Genomic DNA, 20,808 nt, shown 5'->3' on the forward strand with positions numbered 1-20,808 from the left:
ATGCGCTGTTCTAAATGTGGCTAGAGCTAGCGCAATGTCAACCAGCTTGGTGCTTCAAGGTGGACGGATATACAACTTCCTGTTTATTTAGAAATAAACGTCTCTATGATAACACGACATTGCCGAGATAGCTGCAAAATAATCGTTTTTGTATATTTAAAATGCATTTTAGGCCGGTATAAAATAACATCCTCCATTTGGTGCATTTTTGTTGATTCACGGAGGCGTTTTATCACTCCATATAAATTATATGCTCTTAATATGAAAATGACAGGCCAAGTTTCCTGTGGAGTATCCTTCATAACGTTGTTCAGCTTGGCGATTTTCTGCCTTCAAATAAATTGAAGAAACCCTGGTGTAAAGGGGCGGAAAGGTCAGGGGGTCATCTATAGACTGTCAAATATATGTATAAGTCTTCTCACTACAACACTACTGAGTGTTTTCTAAATGAAACGTTATTTGTTTTTACTGGCAGTGTTCTCCCTTTATGTTGTGGTGTACAAAGTATTCAGATTATTTACTCAAGCTCTGTGAGACAATTCACTTTATATTACGTATAATGAGTTGGGAATGGAAAATCCTACTTGAATAAAATAACATACATAACATAGAAGAAAACAACATACATAAAAATAATTGCTGTTTGTCTAAGTTATACTTCACCGTTGTAGCAGCTGCAGCTGGAGTTTGTACTCTTTCGTTTTAATGACATTGACACCAGACAAATCTGAGTGATTGTCAGACAATGAATAGAGGAGGAAAGAGTAAAAACAAAGTTGTGATATGCAGGTATGTTTTCTGTGTTTTTCTCTATTCTTGAAGCTTTGATGAGATATTTGTTCATTTGAACATTCATTCAAAATGAATATTCGAGTAAGAAAAATCTATATTTGTGCGAGTTGCAAATGGTTCATAAAACGACTGAAACATTGCTGTTTGTGAGAGCTGCTTATAGCCATTGTGTAAAATCTACATCTGGCAACTAATTCAACATCAACTTTATTTATATAGCACTTTAAATACAAAATTTTTATCCAAAGTCCTTTACAAAAATGACTGAATAAAAAGTACATTTACTCTGAAATGTAGTGGAAGTACAGAGATAAATTATGGAAAATAATTAAAATACTCAGAGAATGTATAAGTGAGTCAAAATTAGTACCATACTACCCAGGTAAATTAATGTAGTTAAATACAGGTCTTATTATCGCATTAATGAAGGTTCAGTTGATTAATTAACAAATACATTTAACTACTATTTCATGTCAAAATAGATGCTGAGAAAATAAGGTTCTACTGGATTCACATCTTGTGACTGGGGAGGTCACTTAACTCACTGTCATATTCATAAAATCAGTTGGAGACATGGAGCATTATCAAATAATTATATCAGCATTACCAAGAAAACATTCCTCTTACTATCAGTTCACCACCAACAGCCTGGACTGTTGAAACCAAGACATATCTTCAGCCTCTGCAAGAGTTCCAATCCCTCAGAACAGGCTAATTGCAGGTCTTCCCCATTAAAGTGCTTTGTGAGTGTACTGTTTGTCCCCAAGCATTGTCCAGCAAGACAGTACAGGACACCACAAATCAATGGAAGACTTGCCTTGGCACCTGGCACAGTGGCTGGACTACAGCTGCCTGTCAGCACACAGAAGAAACATTGGAAGCCTGAGACTGTCTTCACAATAAGAACAATAGCAGCAGTTGTTCCAAACTCATAATACTACACTGACTGGATGAGTTTCTCTTTTGCTGTCCCCATTGTTCTGTTTTTTAATACATATTATTCATTTTAGCCCAAACCATGTAACCTGACCAAAAAGCAGATGAAATGTAAATTAAAACAAATATTAATTTAAATACTTTTGGTAAGTCAAAATTTAGAAATGTCCAAAAATTTGAGTAAGTCAAAGTATAAAATTCTAACATCAGGAGCCAGGGTAATAAGAAACACCTAAAATGACAGAAACCATCTTCGGGTAAAATCTATCCAACAAGCACTAGTCCATGTCCCATCTGCTACCATGGAGTGGGCAGGGTTCATATCATCCTTGGTTTGGATAAAAAGATGTGTTTTCTACCATTACTCTAGAACTTGTGCATATAGCAATAAACGGTAAAATGCTATTTCATATTTTTGTTTCAACATGAACAATTTGTTTGTGAAACATGACGTTATTGCCATTTATCTCAATATATTATGATGTGAGGTGTATCTACACGTACATCTCACATCCTAATCAAAACAGTGACTTAATCAGTGAGAGGCTCCATGGAACTATTGCTCCTCCAGATGAAACCAAGCTATGATGTCATCCTCACATTCAGTCATACAACAGTGACCTCATTTCAACTCTCACTTGTTAAAACAAAAGAAAAATAAATATCTCAAATTGTTTAATCAGACCATTTACAAATAGTGTCATTTTCCAGAGACATCACATCCCTCTATCAAACAGGCTCGTCATATTCGTGAAATGATGAGCAGCATGGTGCAGTAGCGTTGTTCCATTGTCTAAAGGGACAGCTGGCTGCATCCAGGACAAATTGATTTTCTGATGCTACAGCGTATGCAGTTGTGTCAGGTGGGCCCCGGCAGACTTCCATCATCACTCCCTCCAACGTGACCAGGAAAAGCATGGCAGCAGCACACAACAGGAAGAGGAAGAGGAGTGGGAGGAGATCAGATGAAAATGGTCTCTCTACAATTTTCTTTTTACATTTCTTTTATTGTGACAATATTCTCTGAAACAAATTCTCCTTTTCCAATGGTATTAACATAAAATAAAACGACTTTGCTTTATTTGTGCCTTTCATATAATTGGGCCATTGGTGTATTTATTTATCATAATGTGTGTCATTGTCACTGCACTACTACTTCCGGCTGAGCAGCTGGTCTGGGATCGGTTTGTGTTGTAAGTATCAGCTGAAACATGCCTGTGGTTGGACAGAAGAACTGACTCCAATTCATTTATTAGGGCTTGACCAATCAGAGCCGCTCACTCAGCCCCGGCCTCCGTGTGTCAGATGTGAAACTCCAGTCTGTGGGAAACATACAGGAAGTTTCACGACTTTCTTTTCGAAATAAAAGTCTTAAAGTGGTGAAACGAAGTCGAAGGGATGTAAAACTGAATAATCATAAAGAAAAAATAACAAAAGAATACGCAAAATTACATACAGTCCAAAAATTATACAGCAAGACATGTTTTATCACACTCACATCCTTTCAGTATCCCATAGTCTCTATTTTATAAGCAATGTCATCACTTTAACAAATGAATCAACCAAACCCTTTTAACAGGGTAAAAAGAACGTAGAAACTTCAGAGAGAGCCCCATGTGAGGGATTCCTCTCCCAGGACGGACACATGACAGAATTAAGTCTGTAATTCTTTATTTTATTATATTACACGTAAAACAAGTGTATGTTGGATTAAGCAGGCCATGCAACTGGGTATCTTTTCATGCTATTAACTCTACTTGAGGTTTTTCTCAGTTGCTATATTGGATTTTAAACCTGCATTCACCACGGAGAACCCCCCCATGTATTAATTCATACACGATAGATTTTTTTATTTATCTTATGTATTGATCCTTACTCTTTAAAGCATTTAACAGCAATGTAAACTTGTAAACATAGTCCAATGAGAGAGGTGGTCAATGTAGTTAATATTTTATTGATTTTCAATGTTGTGCTTGTCATGTTGAAAAATCTATTTTCTTTAAAAGCGTGCAAACTACCATCCTTGAGGTTGAAGCGCTTTTACTTTTAAAGTTCTAACAGGAAGTGCTGTGCCTCACCGTCGCTGGCTTCACCTCAGCGGCAGCCGGAGCCGCACTCATCCCGCTGTAGAGCTCATGAAGACGGACCCAGACAGGATTAGCAGCCGCAGACACCCGAGCTGCCGGGCGACAGACCCGGCTGTGGGTCACCTCCACCGGACCGGAGCGCACCGACGTCTCCATCCACACCGACGTGAGGAGAGAGGTGAGCCGTCGCCTCCGTGTCCGCAGCCCGCTCGCCATTGACAGCTGAGCAGTAGCCCGGGTTATTTTAGCCCGTTAGTCCGGAGAGATGAGGGATGTCGAAGCGCTTCATGCTCCGGTTTATCCCTGTAATCTGTATTTATCACAAACAATTGATCAAATACGAACAAGAACCATGTGTGAACGAGGCCGGGCTTGTTTGTCAGTCGGGCTGAGCTCTGCGGCTCCATGTTCTCACCGGAGGTTGTTCGTGTTTCTCTGAGGAGACCCAGTGTTCGTGTTTCTCTGAGGAGACCCATGGCCCAGGCATGGCTGCTCCCGCCGTGCACACTGGTCCCCGGGCTCCGGGCTCTACTCCGGGCTCCTCCTGTTCTCCACACAGCTTCTGTGAACCGGCTCCTGTTGTGCACTGTTTCCTCTAACCTCCATGTTCCTCTCCCAGACAGGCGCCTCTGTGTCGCAGCTGTCTGCTCGGCCCTGCCCGCCCCCCCCCCAGCCGACGGGATGACGGAGGGAACCGAGCCTCCTCACGCACCGACACGTTGAGGTGACGCTCACCTGCCGCCAGGGATTCTTTAAGCCGCCGCGGGAGCAACATGGAGATCTGGAATGACTTGCCTTTGTGTTAGCAGCAGTTCTCCATCTTCCCTGAGAGGTCAGAGGTCAGGGTAAGACCGAGATCAGCTCAGAGGGAGCTGGATGCTTGCTCATGGGCACTTCAAAATTGTAGCTGAGTGAGCCTGGGAGCCGTGGGAGACCTCAAATGAGATGAGTGAGATAACATGTCTCACAAGAGCAGAAATACACATCTGTATTTTCCTGTGAAATTAGACAAGTAACCTGTAGCTGTCACCAGAGAGCACCGTGGGAAGCAGATGCACTCTGAGGGGCAGAACTGTGTGAAAGCGATATACTATCAGGTCTCTGGCTCATCCACACAGCCCACAGGAGGCGGATTGATCAGCGTGACCCCATGATGGTTGGGGTCCCCATCACCTCGTGGCTCAGGACTCCTGCGGTCTAACACACCGTCCGGTTCCCCTCTGGGAAAGAACGGAAGTATGGAAGCTGGCACCATGGACTACCACGCTGAGTGCTGCCTCTGCGATGCTGAGGACATGCACGGCGGTCCAGACGAGCCGCCGCTCCACAGCATCCACGCTCCCAACCGGATCCGCCCGTCCTCGTACCGAGCCCTGAGGAGCGCCGTGTCCAGCCTGGCCCGCATCGATGACTTCTTCTGTGAGAAGATTGGTTCAGGCTTCTTCTCTGAAGTCTTCAAGGTATGTGACCTCATCAGTTGAGCGAGCAGTGGTTGAAATCGACAGTGTGGGGTATGACGGTAACACTGGAGCATGTGACATGTAGTTGCCATGGTGGCAGACCTGTATGTGGAGAGGCGGTGAGATGTGGTGAACACACTCAGGAACTCCTCAGGTGATCCTCAGTGATCATGTGATTACTCTCCCATCAGCCTCAGTGGTAGTTTGAGTTCAGTGCTGATTAGCAAATGTGAGAATGCCAAAACACTTCTATTAACATGCACGCTCAAACTACCAGGTGAACATGGTCAACACTCAGACAGGAATATGAAGCATTTGGTCTGGCACATTCTAATGCCAACATATATACTGATCACTTCATATCATTTCATATTTGCTGATCTGTAACCTGGTGAACCTTGTTGTCATCGCTGTCTGATCAGAACAGTCATCCTGTCGGGTTTCTCTAGCTGCCGTATATACAACAAAAACATGATTGTCTAATTCATATAGCGAATAGCACAATTCTCAAGCGAAACGTTCTTCACAACAAGTCAAATGAATCTGCCTCGACCCGTTGGGGTGAGAAGAGACAAATTCTGAGTGGGGGAGAGAGAACAGAGAGAGACCAAGAACAGTTGTATTTAATCATTATCAAACTGGTTGCTATGATGATGAGAATAATGATAGCAACAGCAACAATAATTGTAGAGTTATAATGTTCTAATTACCCTATTATTAAAGTAATTCATAATGTAATAATAACACATTTAGTAAATAAAATGATAACAATAGTGGTTAATGTTCTGCATTTACATCCTTCTTTTCAAGTCTTAACGACAACAGTTCAAAGCTCTGCACCGTTCTGTGTATGAAGTTTCTCTGTCCCTAACACACCGAGGACACTTTGACTTGTGGACGAGGGGACGACCTGCTCCACCTCCTCAGCCACAGCACTAGTTACACTGCCTGCTGTGGTGTGTGTCTGCTTCTTAATATCGATCCATTCTACAGCTAATGTTAATCAAACACTGACGACAAGAGAGCGCACACCTACACATAGAGCAGGTGGGAGCTGATGCACACTGATAAGTCATGTTTCTCTATCATCATGCTCACATTAGAGTTTATTGGTTATGAAAATGTTCACACCACAGTAAATCATGAACATGTTTGCATACTGACTTATACATGCAGCTCATAACACATACATCACCTTTTATTTCCACTCTCTCACCAGATGTACAGGTTCCATATGGATACAAGTTCTCAAATCAACACACTTACTGTCAAATTTCATGAATTTCATTGACATTTCTAGACACTACCTGAAATATTGCTCAGGTCTAATGTGAAGCAGTAACCTTTAGTATATTACTAATGTTGCTACCTAGGTTCCAGTACTGATACTGCACTGAAACTCTCTTTGTTACCTTCCTGTGCTTTGAGGAAAATAAACCGTAGATCTTCCTTTTGACTGAGATGAGTTTTGGTCACATTTCAGTCTGGTTATGTCTGTGCTCAGCTTGAGACGAGCAGCTAACAGTAATACTCATTTACTAAATGTCTTGGAGGAGATGCAGAGGGTTGGCATCCAACCCTGAATTGTGTACTTGTTCTGACTGATGGCCTAAAGATACCTGAAAGTAACATGAATTAACACAAAGCAGCATGATGGCCCGGTAGCATCGATGTTGATGCTAGCTGTTAAACGCTGGGTGTTGGCCTGTGTGTTTATGGTTTGAAAGTGAATTTAGTCCATAAATCTGTTGCTATCTTACTGGAGATGTTTCTGAACATTCCTGTCTAACGCATGATGTAAGCAACATCGCTTTACTGATGGGACCCGAGTAGTAGTACTGTTCTCCTCAATGTATCACACTGATATTTATTTCTTGTACATTTCACTGTGTGGATTTCCTCACTATTCACTCCTCACACGTTGTTGGAAACAGCTCTTTTTTTGCTTTAAATTCACTTGACAATTATTTAGAAACATTTGCGTGTGAAGTAACAGGCTGGCTGGACAACAGATCTCACTGTCCAGACTAAGTAGATTACTCACACATTAGTGTGTGTGTGTGTGTGTATGTGTGTGTATGTGTTGACATCTTAGGTTTTCCTGCAGACAGGACAAGGTTAATGACAAGAACAGCAACAAAAGTCGTAAAATTCACATAAAAATACCAAATAAGTCACTTTGTTTGCAGTTTGTTTCCTGCCTCAGCTCATCATTAGTGGACAGACAGACTGCTCTGAATACAAACAGTCAAACCAAGCATCCCTGACAGGGGACTATGGCAATACTCACCTTCATCATCCAGACCTCGTTATTTCTCCTTGTGACACTATACACTACACCTTTACATAGCTGACCCCTCTTCTGTGCCCTTCAATCATTTTTAATGACTCAGCCATTGTTACTAAATTTGATCGTATCGCTTTATTTCACAAGGTATTGATAAAATAAAAGCCTTTTTAAAAGTTTAAATCCTATTAAGTCAATTAACATCCCTTACTTTTGGTGGCAGCATCCAATATATTGTTCTTTCCCCTGTTTTCTTTTGGCCAACATTGAACATGGTACTCACTCCCCCCCGCCCCCCCCCCCCCTTGACAGATCAGGTGACAGTATAGGACTGAACCCATGCAGGGCAAATCTGTTCTTACTGTGGCTTTAGAAAGTATTCAGACAACTTCACTCTGTCAGACTGTGTCTGTGTTGGAGATTTGAGAGAATGTAGATCAATGGATTGATCATCTGACTACAGTCCAACTAGAGGTCCTCATAAAGACAAAACTACTTAAGTAAAATGTCAAAATGTGGAAAGTCTTATTAGCTCCCTGTGTCTGTGTGGGTACTCCAGCGTCCTCCCTCAGTCCAAAGACAAACTGATTGGAGATGGGTTCATTGGAGCCTCTAATTTGGCCGTAGGGTTAGTGTGAATGTTTATGTTGGCACTGTGATACACTGGCAACTGGCCGAGGGTATACCTGGCTTCTTTAGTCTTAATTATGTTTTAGTATTTCGTTCAGTGTGTGTTCAGTTTTTCCAATGAATCCTTGTTTGGAGATGTATTGATTGTTTGGAGATGTGAGGACTTGACTGTCGGATGAGACCGGCGGTCATCTCAGCAGCTCACAGTCCAGCTCCTGAGATGACCCTCTGGTCAGTGTGAGAACACCTCACTCTCAGCTGCCACTGTGTTATGTTACAATGTGTTGAAATCATTTTTTGGAAGGTAAAAATGTATATATTTGTTTGTTTCTGTCAGCTGTGGCTCAGGAGGTAGAGCAGGTTGTCCACTAACCAGAAGTTCGGCGATTTGATCGCTGACTCCATTCCCAAGTGCTGAAGTGTCCTTGGGCACATTGAACCCCACATTGCCTGTGCCGAAAGTGTATGGTTGATGTATGACAGAGAAAGTTCTGCACATAGATGCACTATATTAACAGGTGAATGGCGAAAGCTCTACTGTGAATTGTTTTGATTGGTCATCAGGAACGGAGAGGCGCTCTATAAATACAGACCATTTACTATGACTTTGTCTGAAGGTCAATCTGTTCTTAAACTGTTCATTAAAATATATACATATTATAACAGTTTAGCAACAGTGCTGTATCAGTATACCAGCACATCTAAAAAAAAATAATAATAAAGTGAACGGAGGCATTGCAGTATAGTTGAATATAATTCTTGTTGAATGTATTTTGCCCAATTTGTGTGTGTTCTTTTTGTATTTGTTAGATTTCTGGATTGTGAGCCGGTTTTATTTAATCTTTGTCGTTAAGGACATACTACTTATTGAATGGGCACTATTTAAACATAATTCAATTATATTTCTGTTTAAAAAGCATATAGCTTATTATCAATGTGAAACTGTCAGCTCACTATTGTCCTGTTAACTGTGCATTATGTAATTGTGTGCGTGTCGTCTGTCAGCTGCTGGACGAGGCCTCGGTAATGGCCTAGTGGATTTGTTGCAGATCAGGAGGAGCGATGGGAAATCCAGAAAGCCTATTAGTGCCACGCTATTAATATACACACACACACACACACACACACCAACACACAGATGCAGGTCGAGAGACTGGCTGAACTTTGCAGGCACATCTTACCAGTCCGTGACCCTTCCAGACATGAACACAGACCTTATGTACTTGCAGCTCAGTGGTACGAGGGTTCACACGTTCATGGACTGTGTCACTAGCTCTCCAATGAAGACTGTAAAGGTCCGAGCCACTGCAACATGTGAAAACAATAGTGATGGAGAATTATTAAGGTGCCCACCACTAGTAGATGTTAGCGGATGTTAGTGACTACCAGCGGATCTTCAGCTGTGTATCTTAGCGTCATCAGGTGTTACAGCCTTTTAATCCCATGCTATCCTCTTCTAAGGCAGGCCCACCACTGGTTGATCAGACCTGGGTGTGTGTCCCTAACATCTAAGGCCCAGGTGGGATCTTTCCTCCTGATTCAGAGGCATTAGCTGTTCTGCAGTCCATGATGTTTCTTTTATGGTCTAAATATTATCATTACTCTTTGAGATTTCCAACCCTTTCCTACACTACAGCGTTCGTTGTGGCTTGTGCACATTGTGTGTACAGTGACTTGTCGGGGCAATTTTTAGGCCATCTCTTCACAGGTGGAGTAGTCTACACTTCTCTATCATATTGACGAACCGAGCCAGGGAGCAAACCACGGACGTTTTGATTACCTGACGTCCGGCCCTACCTCCTGAGCCACAGCCGCCCTACAGGAGAGAGTCACACCTTACTTACATTTCATGCAAACCCCAGCTCCAGCCTGGTGCTCCTATTTTCCCAACACACACAGATTTTGCGACATGTTCACGTAATAACAGGCATACACACTGGCCAGCTAACTGTATATAAACTAACTTAATAAGTTACAGTTTATAGTTTAATAGTTTAATAAGGGTGGCTGTGGCTGAGGGGTAGAGTGGTCATCCCCAACCTGAAGGTCGGCAGTTCGATCCCCAGTCTGACCCATCTGCATGACGAAGTGTCCTTGGGCAAGATGCTGAACCCTGAATTGCCCCCCATAGAACAACAAAGGGCTGCTAATAGATGCACTGTATGAATGGGTGTGTGAATGGGTGAATGTAAGTGTAGTGTAAAGATCTTTGAGTGGTCATCAAGAGCAGAAAAGCTCAATATAAATATAAAACCATTTACCATAAACAGGTGTAGAATCAATGATTCATCTTTTTCTTTTTTAGATATTTCCTGCAAATGCAGGATCACTAGGATGTTTGGTGATAAACCACAAGCACTGTAATGAGTCTGTTCAGTTATACTTGACCCTCCAGGATTCTGAACTCTATTCTAAACTACTGACGGTGTTTCTGGATGAAGCAGTGCATCTCACTCTCTGTGTGTTCTCTCACTGTAAACCTTCTCTGCTTGTTGTCCAGGTGCAGCATCGGATCACAGGGCAGGTGATGGCACTGAAAATGAACACACTAGCTAGCAACAAGGCTAACATGCTACGTGAAGTTCAGCTCATGAACAGGCTCTGTCACCCTAATATACTCAGGTAGGTAATAATATGTATTTACAAAGACGTCTAACAGTGTGATGCCTTAATTTACCAATGAAGTTTAGATATAGAGGGTGTATTTTGTTTTTATATTAAAAACAAGATTCCATGAGTAGCAGAGAACATCAATAAAATATAAATATTTACAACATTGACGATGAAAGACAGCATCTAACATAAATGAAGATGTGTTTAAAGAACCTTATATGGTTTTGAAATATCTTTCTCAAGGATTCTTGTTGAATGAACTGAGCTCTGTTTTTGTCAAAGATCTTTGAGAACTAGGCAACAGTAGGAAGGCCTACCTTATTTATTTTCAGTTGTTGAAAGCGTATGAGTGCAGTTTCCTGGTTCAAAATAAAGGTTTGCTAAATATAGCTTGATTGGGATTTACCCTTTTTTGCATAAAAAAAAATAAAAAATTAGAAGGGTCTACTTGAATCATCATACTCGTGAAATCGTTGCATCAAATGGTTGAATTTAACATTTGTTCAGTGATTTAGAGGAGATTTAAAAATATTGAGATATATATTGTGTATTTTATAGCCTAAAAATATCCCTATATTAATTTTAGGCCATATCGCCAAGCCCTAGTTTAAAGTATTTTTACATAAGAAAATGTTCTTCCGTGTCATTGTGCTCCTGGTAACACTATAGAAATGTTTTCTCACACTCTCACCACAGTGTGAATTATAGGCCCTATGGTATGTGGCCTTCTAAACTGGTTGACTTTGTGCCACAACAAATTGGCAGAATAGTTCTTGAAATAAAAGTTTTTAAGTTTTAATACATAGGAAAAAAATGCAGAAAGAAAATCTGTGTATGTTTTTGAAATAGAGATCATGGATAGTTTTAAAGGAAAGTTTAATCAGCTGGCGAGGTCATGCTGATTGACTGAATAAAACCCAGAAGTGTTTCATCACTCAGTTGAGACTGACTATTTCAAATACTGTAACTTCCCTACCTGTGAGAAACAGAGGTGTGGGGTTAGTTTGCATGTTGGGGCTTTCGAAGGAGGGATGTAATAATCAGAATGGGAATCGGCAAATAATGATTGTTGGAAAAATTCAAATATGATACACACTACTTTTTAAACCACATTTCTTCACCTCTCCTCAGGTTTCTTGGGGTTTGTGTGCACGAAGGTCAACTCCACGCTCTGACTGAGGTAAAACATTCTCCGTGTTAAATTTCACCATGCGTTGCTTCTCAAAATGCTTTTAGTTCTATATCTATGTTGGTCTTAATTTGACACTTTGTCTACACTTTCACTGGCTTTTTTCAATGCTTTGTTCATACATCTGTGTTATACATTTTATTTATTGTCAACTAATGGAAAAAACATCTGTAACACCACAGAGCAATGCATGTGTTGGATGTCCTCTGAGCAGCTCGCAGTTGTTATATACACACAAATGTCTGTGTATGTATCTTACTAAAGACATCTCTGTTTTTTGAGGAGGATTTTGGCTCGTATGCAGGGAATATGTGTAAATGTATGTTGATCCTGTTCTCCCCTTCTCTCTGCAGTATATAAATGGAGGTAACCTGGAGCAGCTGTTGGACAGTGACCTGTACCTGTCGTGGGGCGTCAGGATCGGTCTGTCTCTGGATATTGCCCGAGGACTGCAGTACCTGCATAGCAAGGGCATATTTCATAGAGACCTCACCTCTAAGGTACAGAGTGCTTACATAAGTGCGGACCATGAGGGCTACATCAGCCATGGTTATCATTTTTAACACACAAATCTCTGCAGACATTTTCAGAAAAAATAATATGCATTACTAACACAACCAGGGCTGTTTGGGACACAGTTATCAAATGTTATAGATCGATAACTAAAAATCCCCTTTGAACCAGTATGAGACACTGTCAGGACCACTGTTTTCCCTCTGAGCTGATGAGCCAATAGATCAGAGGGCTATAGGGACCCCATGTGGCAACGCTGATGGTTTCAATTATTCCCTTACACTATGAGACATCATTTACATAAACAAACTAATGTGAATAAAATAAAAATTACCATGAATTCAATATATTAGTGATGATCAAAAGAGAGAGAGACTTTGTAGAAATATACAAAGGAGCCCAACTGATTAATTCAAGTATCACAAGTAGTGACAAATCAAGTAGATAGCCCAGCCAACATGTCAGAACCCGTACAAATTAAGCAACAACCTGCACCAGTGGAGCACATCCCACAAGCGCACTGGGGTCACTGCAGGTATGGTTTACCTCTGCATCTCCAAACACGACAAGACGAGTAAGAGAGATGTCACGAGAAAGGACAGGCATCTTCTGCCACATCCTGAAAATAAATAAAGTAATACCATGAAATACTGACGTCACTGTCCATAAAGGGAAAAATACAGTGATATTGATTATAGGTCATATCGCCCACCCCTACATTTTCATGTTGCTGGTTATTACCGACCTTAGTAACACACAACACAGTCAAACCACACTGCATACGCATTTCCTAAATCTTCTGATTTTTTTTGTAATCTTCACAGCACTCTAAATAAAAGCACATTCATATGCTTTATTTTAGAATACAGCTTTTGAGAGATGAACGTTATTGATCTTTTTTATAGCCTTTTTTAATATAATACTTTTAACTTCAACTGTGCACCTGTTTTCTGAGTCTGTTTCAATATTCAAACTCTAAATGAGCCATTGATGATGAATCATTGATAATGAATTAAATATCCCTGCCCCCATAGTTAAATGGGAGCTGTGAACAATCAGAGCTGGTGCTGGTGGAGAACTTCATCGCCGTTCTTTTCATTGACAGATCTAATGAGTGGTGCAGTTGCCTCAAGGTGTTGAAATACATACAAAGGATTTTGTTAAGGCCCAAATCATATGAAGCTACTTCAGTTTTTAGTTAATGAAATGATCCTTTGTGCTTGTAATACTGCGCTTTAACCATCATTAGCCCTCAGGGATTAATGGATGCTTCATAGCTCGCAATTTAACATCAGAGAGCTTTTGATGCGCATACACACACACTCCCTTCAATTCTAACTAAACAGGAGATTTACTCCACTCCACTGCATTTTACTGTTATTATCCCTCGTTCCTTCACTGGTTCAGTAGCGCGACCAATGATGCAGTGCTTGGTATATCTGCTGCATCTCCCATTAATGAGTTTGGTAAAATAGGGACAAAATGTTGGATTTCATGCTCTTTCATTCTCATATGAACGACATTAACATAAATCTTAGTTTAGAGGTTTAGGTTTGAGTGATTGCAGATTATTACATGGTGGATTAGAGGACTGCAAACTGGAGAAATAAAACTGAATCTATCAATGTGCCTTGACAGGACAAAATGTTTGTTTACTGTGAGGTTGTTTGTTGATCTTTGCATCCTTCAGCTGTTTGTAAGTCTGACCTCCTGACTGCTCCCCTTGTAGAACTGTCTGGTTCGCTGTGATAATGGCATGTTCACTGGTGTCGTGGGAGACTTCGGCCTGGCAGAGAAGATCCCTGATTACAGGTCAGTGTGGTGAAATCCAGAATGTAAATCCTGATATATTGTTCTCTGCTGTTGTCAATCCAGCCTTGAGGTCATTTTTAGCAATGAATCACTGTTTGTGAGCGTCACAGTGTGTAAAACACTTACGCCTGGACGAATGTTTATATTTTTGCCATTTCTCAGCTTATTCTTTCAGCCAGTGTGTGTTGTTATGTAATTCAGTGGGACCGCCTCTTCCTTTCTGCTGCACTGCAAAGACCATTGTGCATTAGGTTTGTGTGACTTAACAGTGGGAAAAAACATCTTTGTATCTATGCAGTGATGGTGTGGAGAAGCAGCCTCTGGCCATTGTGGGTTCCCCGTACTGGATGGCCCCTGAGGTTCTGAGGGGAGAAGTTTACAATGAGAAGGTAAACCTGATAAGCAGAAGCCAAATAATTACTGGACTGCAGCACAGTGTAACAGCCACACTACGTAACTTTTGAAAGGAGGAATAAAGCAGTTTTCCTCTACATAAGTGAAAAGGTGATTTCTAAGCAAACATTCATAAATCTCTACTCTTGGATTTAAGTCAGCTAATGTTGGCAAACTGTGAATACATTCTGCTGCTACATCTGTAACTGCTGTTGTAGAAGTCATAGATTTCAATGGCTTGTAAGATTTAAGTGAAAGTGATCTATTGGCAGAAATTATCCTAGTGATGTGTCAACTGGTGTGTTTCATATAAATTGTTGTTCTCTTTACCCTAGAATGGGCCCCTTATATTTAAATACTTTATATTTACATCAGGAGCAGGTCCTCTCTACGAGGCCTCAAGTCGTCCAAACTGGACAAACTGAACACCTTTTAAGTTTTATGACAACTGAAGGCTACCGCAGGTTCTCTGTCATGTTTGGGAGGTGAGGTGAGAGGTATTGAAGCTGCAACATGCAACTTCACCACTAGCAGTCACTAAATGCTTGTTTGGTTGTATAACATTGGCGTGTGCCTGTTATAATGAATGTGGCTTACAAAGGACAGTGGTGTGGTTGGCGTGTTCTTCAGTAAACCAAACAAGTATCAGTTGTGGAGAGCAGAGCAGTTAAATAGCAGCTGGTAGCTGTCACGATTAAACCATTTACTGAAAGACATGAAGAAGAGAAAAATAAACGGTGTGGACTGACATGTTTAGCCCTCTCCAATGAAATAGTTGTAAGATATGGCAAAAAGAGAAAAAAATCTCTCTCCCAACTATGTTTATTGTTTTACACATTGATTACGAGCTTGGACAAATTAACTGGAACAAAAACCTGCAGCTTTAACCTACAACTATTAGTATTACAATCAGTTCTGTACAACCCACACAGTGCAGTTTACTGCTGTGTGAAATCTACTGTGTCTGGTGGTCAGAGCTGATGTGCACATCCTCTCCTCTGTGCAGGTGGATGTGTTTGCGTACGGGATAATCCTCTGTGAGATCATTGCCCGGATCGAAGCTGATCCTGACTTCTTACCCAGGACAGAGGTACAGTATGTGTGCATTTGTGTGTAACGTGTTATGTTATTGTTAATGTTTTCATACAAGTTTTATCCTTTGTGATTATTTTTTTTAACAATGTGAGACATGAGGGAATCAAAGTGTAACATGTGTGTTTAGGACTTTGGTCTGGATGTGGATGCATTTGAGCACATGGTTGGTGATTGTCCACCTGCCTTCTTTAGCCTGGCTGTCACCTGCTGTAATGTAAGTACACACACACACAAACACTCACATTGTCTCGGTTGCCATAAGCATGCATTTCACTGAGGTCTCAAAATGACTGACACATCACCATCATCATCAGATACACTGTGTTGATCTCTTTCCCTGTGTGGTTTTCAGATGAGTGCAGTGAGGCGCCCCACATTCGCTGACCTGGTCTTCACACTGGAGAGCATGGAGACAGAAGAAGAGAGAGGGGAGCTCATTGCACTAGGTAGGTGAAAGGGTCAAATCTTTATTTTTAAAAACCCTCATTAAATGTTACCATGTTTTACAGCAATGAAGACTTCAGGAGCTGTGTTGAAGTATCTACTGTCATTGGATGATACATTCAATTCAATTTTATTTGTACAGCAGATCATAATGTACATTATCTGAAGGCACTTTACTAGAAGGTCAAGACCTTTACATTTTTATAGAAAGGTTTCCACAATGAGCAGCACTTTGGTGACTTTTAAGGGCAAAAACTCATCAACTCTGAGAAACCTCTAGAACCAGACTCCGTCTGCCTCGACTGGTTGGGGTGAGCGGAGCAAAGAGGGAAGGAGAGGAGAGGTGGGTAGAGAAGAGAGAGATAGTGGAGAGGAGACCAGATTAGACCTGGAATGTTTGCACGATAGTTGGAAAACAATCAGCAGTTAGCAAAGAGGAGAGGGGAAGAAAGACACTGTTGTGTGTGTCAGAAAATGAGGAGTTTCATAAATACTTCTACTTAAAGTTTAGATTAGGAAATAACTGTAACATATCAGCTGATACTGTTTTAGTGGAGTAGTTGACTGCTTTGTCCATTTGCTAATAAGTAGTTGTACCTCACGGTTTAGGAGGTACAGCAGGTCATCCACTCCAGAATGTTGTGATTCCACACTGTATGAATGTGTGTGAATGGGACTCATAGTTTAAAGTGCTTTGAGTGGTCATCAGGACTGGAAAAAAACCTTAAACCACAGGGATTTTTAGCATTTCATTTGGCTAGTGTTGTATATATGCACTGAATCAAAGACCCCCTCCGACCCTCTTTATCAGCAATTAAAACCACGCACTGAACACTCTTAGATCTGGTAGAAGAATGTGACCACCACTTGCCAACCAACAAGCACTGTTGGCAGCATATGTCATTTGTATGTTTTAGCTGTTTGGTCCGGTCACATTTTTCATTTCTTTCCATCTCCTTCCTTTGCTCAGAGCCAATGGCGGTAGATGTCAGCCCATACCGGCGCCGCAGCTCTCCTTGTCACCCCGGTGACCGCAGTCAGCAACGGCTTGGCTTGGCAAGGAGCCAGTCAGACATATTGCCCCCAGCAACCTTGACCCCTCCTCTCCTCGAGACTCCTGTGAGGATCAACCCCTTCTCCCTGAGGCAGGATCTGAATGGGGGGCGGTGTAAACTCTTAGACACACCCAGCAAGTCGGTCATTTCCCTGACCTTCACACTCCCAGCACTTTGTGATCCATGTGCCACACAGAGAATACGAGTGCCGCACAGGAGGTGCCAGTCTCTCCCCTGTACCCCGGAACTTGGCCGGACTGTCGGCTTGACAAGAGATGCTGAGTGGAAGGAGGAGGAAGAAATAGAAGACATCAGATTGGCGGCAAATATAGGAGGAGTGATGGAGGACAACAAGAATAAAGAGACAGAGCTTTTGGAGAATGTGGATAAAAGGTTGCAGATAGAGTTCATAGATGTAAATGAGAAGAGGGAGTTATTAAAGGAGGAGAGATTAGAACAGGACTCAGGTCTTACTGTTGAAATAGAGATGGTGTCTCTGGAGCGGTTGGAGGAGGAAGAAGAGGAGGAGGGTGAGGAGAGTGTATGTCTAACAGAACCCATGGACTGTACCAAGTCTCCAGAGCCAGCCGAGGGAGTTCTGGACTCAACATCTGGAAGACCCAGACCCAGCACCTCATCTTTACGTACCAATGGCTGGCAGCTTCCCATCTCCAATGGACCGCCCTCCTTGCCTCCGCTACCACGGTTAGACAACAATAATGGTTCTGGCCTTGTGATTGGCCAGCAGGTACAATGGGGAGGAGGAGGGCGAGCTAATGGTTACAGTGGAGCCCAGGTCCGGCCGTCTGACCCCTCTGAGCAGGATGAAGTCATTTCCTGTCCGGGTTGCTGTCTGGTGGGTCTGAGTTTTCCCTCAGTGTGCCTGCGTGGAACAGCAGCTTTGCCCACCCCCCGCCGAAGGGCTTCGTTACCACGGCAGCGGCCCTACCGGAACCTCAACGGTACCATTACTGGTGGCAGCCCTTTCTCGCAAACAACAGCTGCCACAGCAACCAAAGCTCTACTGTGTCGCAGCACAACTGGTTTAGTAGTGGCTGGTTCCTCAGTGCCATGTGAACCGGGCCGGTCCCTGCCAGAGGCCCAGACATAAGCCTGCTCAGAGGGGACCTTGTCTTGAATTTGTGACATGTGCCAGCACCAAGTGTAAGCAGAGAACTAATACTGACCCCAGCCTCTCAGATGTTAATTCTGTGCTTTAACAGCAAAAAAAAAGGGAAATCTATTGGTGACTACAGTGCCACTTCATGTGCTGAAGGATTAATCACAGCAAATCTGTGACAGTGAATTATGAGGTGGTGTGAAGAGAGAGGAGGAAGCTGAGAGAGGACACAGCTGAAGCAGACAACAGGGCTTCGGCTACGGGAGCTTGGCTGTAAACTCAACACTGAGCGGTCAGGGTCCACAACACAGCAGAGCACTGTGGCTGGAAGGAGCCAAACTGAGCTGTCCCATCTCTGCTGAACCAAACCAAACTCAATCTGCACTCAGCTGTGGTTGACTTGGGTTAATAGTGTGTGGCTGATTGACAAGTTCAAGTATACCTCCAGTTTATTACAACTCTGGTCTTCTTTTTGAATTTGTAGCCATCTTTAGAAGGAACATTGCGCATAAGAACCTTTTGCTCAACAGGGTAACACCATTAAAAGATATGTCAAATGGGGTTTGTCAAACTAACTGAAGAGGAAAAATAAAAGTGTTACTGTCCTTGTTTGCACTCTGGTGTGCACTGTTGGTTTAGGAGAAAGTGGTTGTCCGTCCACTCGTGCTTCTTGCCCTGTCAGATTTCATGTATGGTACTTCACGGCAATGGTTGCGTTATTGATATGGATGTTTGCTCAAATGACAAAAATAAGACCTGATTTTATTGTAACGAATCTAGTCAAGCTAATAAACAAGGATTTTCCTTTAATCTGTATATTACTTTTTTTACAGTGGTGTGTAATGTAAATTTTGTAATCCATTGTCCCTCCCTTTATGGAGGAAGTGAAGTAAAAATGAAAACTGCTTTTGTTTGGCATGGCAGCCCTGGCAGTGTGTCTCTGCAGGCCCACTACTGATGGCAACGCTGCCTCACTGCACTGGTAAGCCCAGGTTCTGTACGGCATGAACAGAAAAGGATGGATGTGAATGTGGTGCTCTGCCAGCACTGTGTAACTGCAGGTAGGTGAACACAGCACTGTTTTTGATTCTATTAAGTAGATTAACATAAGCTACAAGGGGAATATTTCTAAAATGAATAAAGATTTACTTACCTTTATATTTATTTACATTTATTTATTTACATTTTTATAGCAGCTGGTGTGTGTGCTTGTCTGTGTGTGTGTGTGTGTGAGAGAGAGAGGGAGAGACAGTGATATCTGTTTCTTTAGGGAAAACCACTCCTCCGGGGCTCGTCATGTAAATTCTTTATTTTTGCACTTCAGTTTGGAGGACAACTTTGCAGTAAGACACCAGGCTTTTACTAGATGGTGCTTCATTTAAATCTGTGCTACTGGTGTTTTATATGTGCTTCTGGCCCAACAAACGACACACTTTGCATTCTTTGACATCCAGTCACCCTCACATGTATCTTGTGTGTGTAGATGTGCATTTTGATTTCACAGTTGTAATTTAAAGTGGCAGGTGAAGCAGGTATGAATAATTATTGTACAGATCATTCCACACACTGTGTGTGTATGTGTTTTTGAGCGAAAGGTAAAGTGATCACAGGATAACTTTTATCCCATGTTAAACCATGGTTCTCACTTCATTGCAATGTTTTGTTCCTTGATACATCTTGAATCCTGCGTGCAATAAACTGGTAATAAACAAATAAGGTTGTGAGAAACTCAGTTTGTTGGATTTTTTTATTTACCAGGTTATTGATTGTTAGTGTTGAGGAGGATATGTTTTCTTAAATTGATAATTGACAAAGTTTGGAGTTTAAATTACAAATATTTAATTCATTATAATTTAAAGTTAAGTTCCAACCAATCCGCAACACAATTTGTGGTCAGTTATACTGTAATTAGGTAAAGATGGCAATACATGATTATAGTAACTGCAGTTTGAACTTATAGCAGTATTTATAATGTTTTTCGCTGGTAATATAACCATTGTTCTTTGGTTCGACCCGTTCGACCATTTTAATGCCGAATACACTCCTTCATCCACATTTTGGCCCTGAACTACAACATCTGACACGACAAACCACAAGGTGCGTCAGACCAATGGGAAAATGTCGGAAGCCAGATTACCAGTCCAAACCTGGACACAAATATAGCAAATGTGGTGCATTTCAAAACTAAAACCTACTTACTAAGCGTAAAAGCAGTGAATGAGGCATCCGTTTTAGAGATGTCTTCCTCCTAAACCCAGAGTGGAAGCTGGTTTCACAAGAGAGGAGCCTGGTAGCTGAAGATTCTACCTCCTGTTCTACTCTGATCTATTGGGACATCATTTATGGTGTTATGAGCTCTTTGATATACGAAGAGGGGTTTGA

The 20,808-nt window shown here is 41.8% G+C and overlaps 1 protein-coding gene across 1 annotated transcript; it reads left to right on the forward strand.

The window, feature by feature from the left end:
• The first annotated feature begins 4,482 nt into the window (after positions 1 to 4,482).
• LOC133022023 (dual specificity testis-specific protein kinase 2-like) lies at positions 4,483 to 20,145 on the forward strand. Its single transcript, XM_061089042.1, has 10 exons — positions 4,483 to 5,275; positions 10,693 to 10,814; positions 11,937 to 11,985; positions 12,348 to 12,494; positions 14,237 to 14,319; positions 14,618 to 14,708; positions 15,719 to 15,802; positions 15,935 to 16,021; positions 16,160 to 16,253; positions 17,222 to 20,145. The coding sequence occupies exons 1-10, from the start codon at positions 5,054 to 5,056 to the stop codon at positions 18,415 to 18,417; spliced, it is 2,175 nt and encodes a 724-aa protein (XP_060945025.1). The 5' UTR covers positions 4,483 to 5,053; the 3' UTR covers positions 18,418 to 20,145.
• The last annotated feature ends 663 nt before the right edge of the window (positions 20,146 to 20,808 follow it).

This window comes from Limanda limanda, chromosome 2 (genome assembly GCF_963576545.1).
Source record: "Limanda limanda chromosome 2, fLimLim1.1, whole genome shotgun sequence".
Classification (NCBI taxonomy): Eukaryota; Metazoa; Chordata; class Actinopteri; order Pleuronectiformes; family Pleuronectidae; genus Limanda; species Limanda limanda.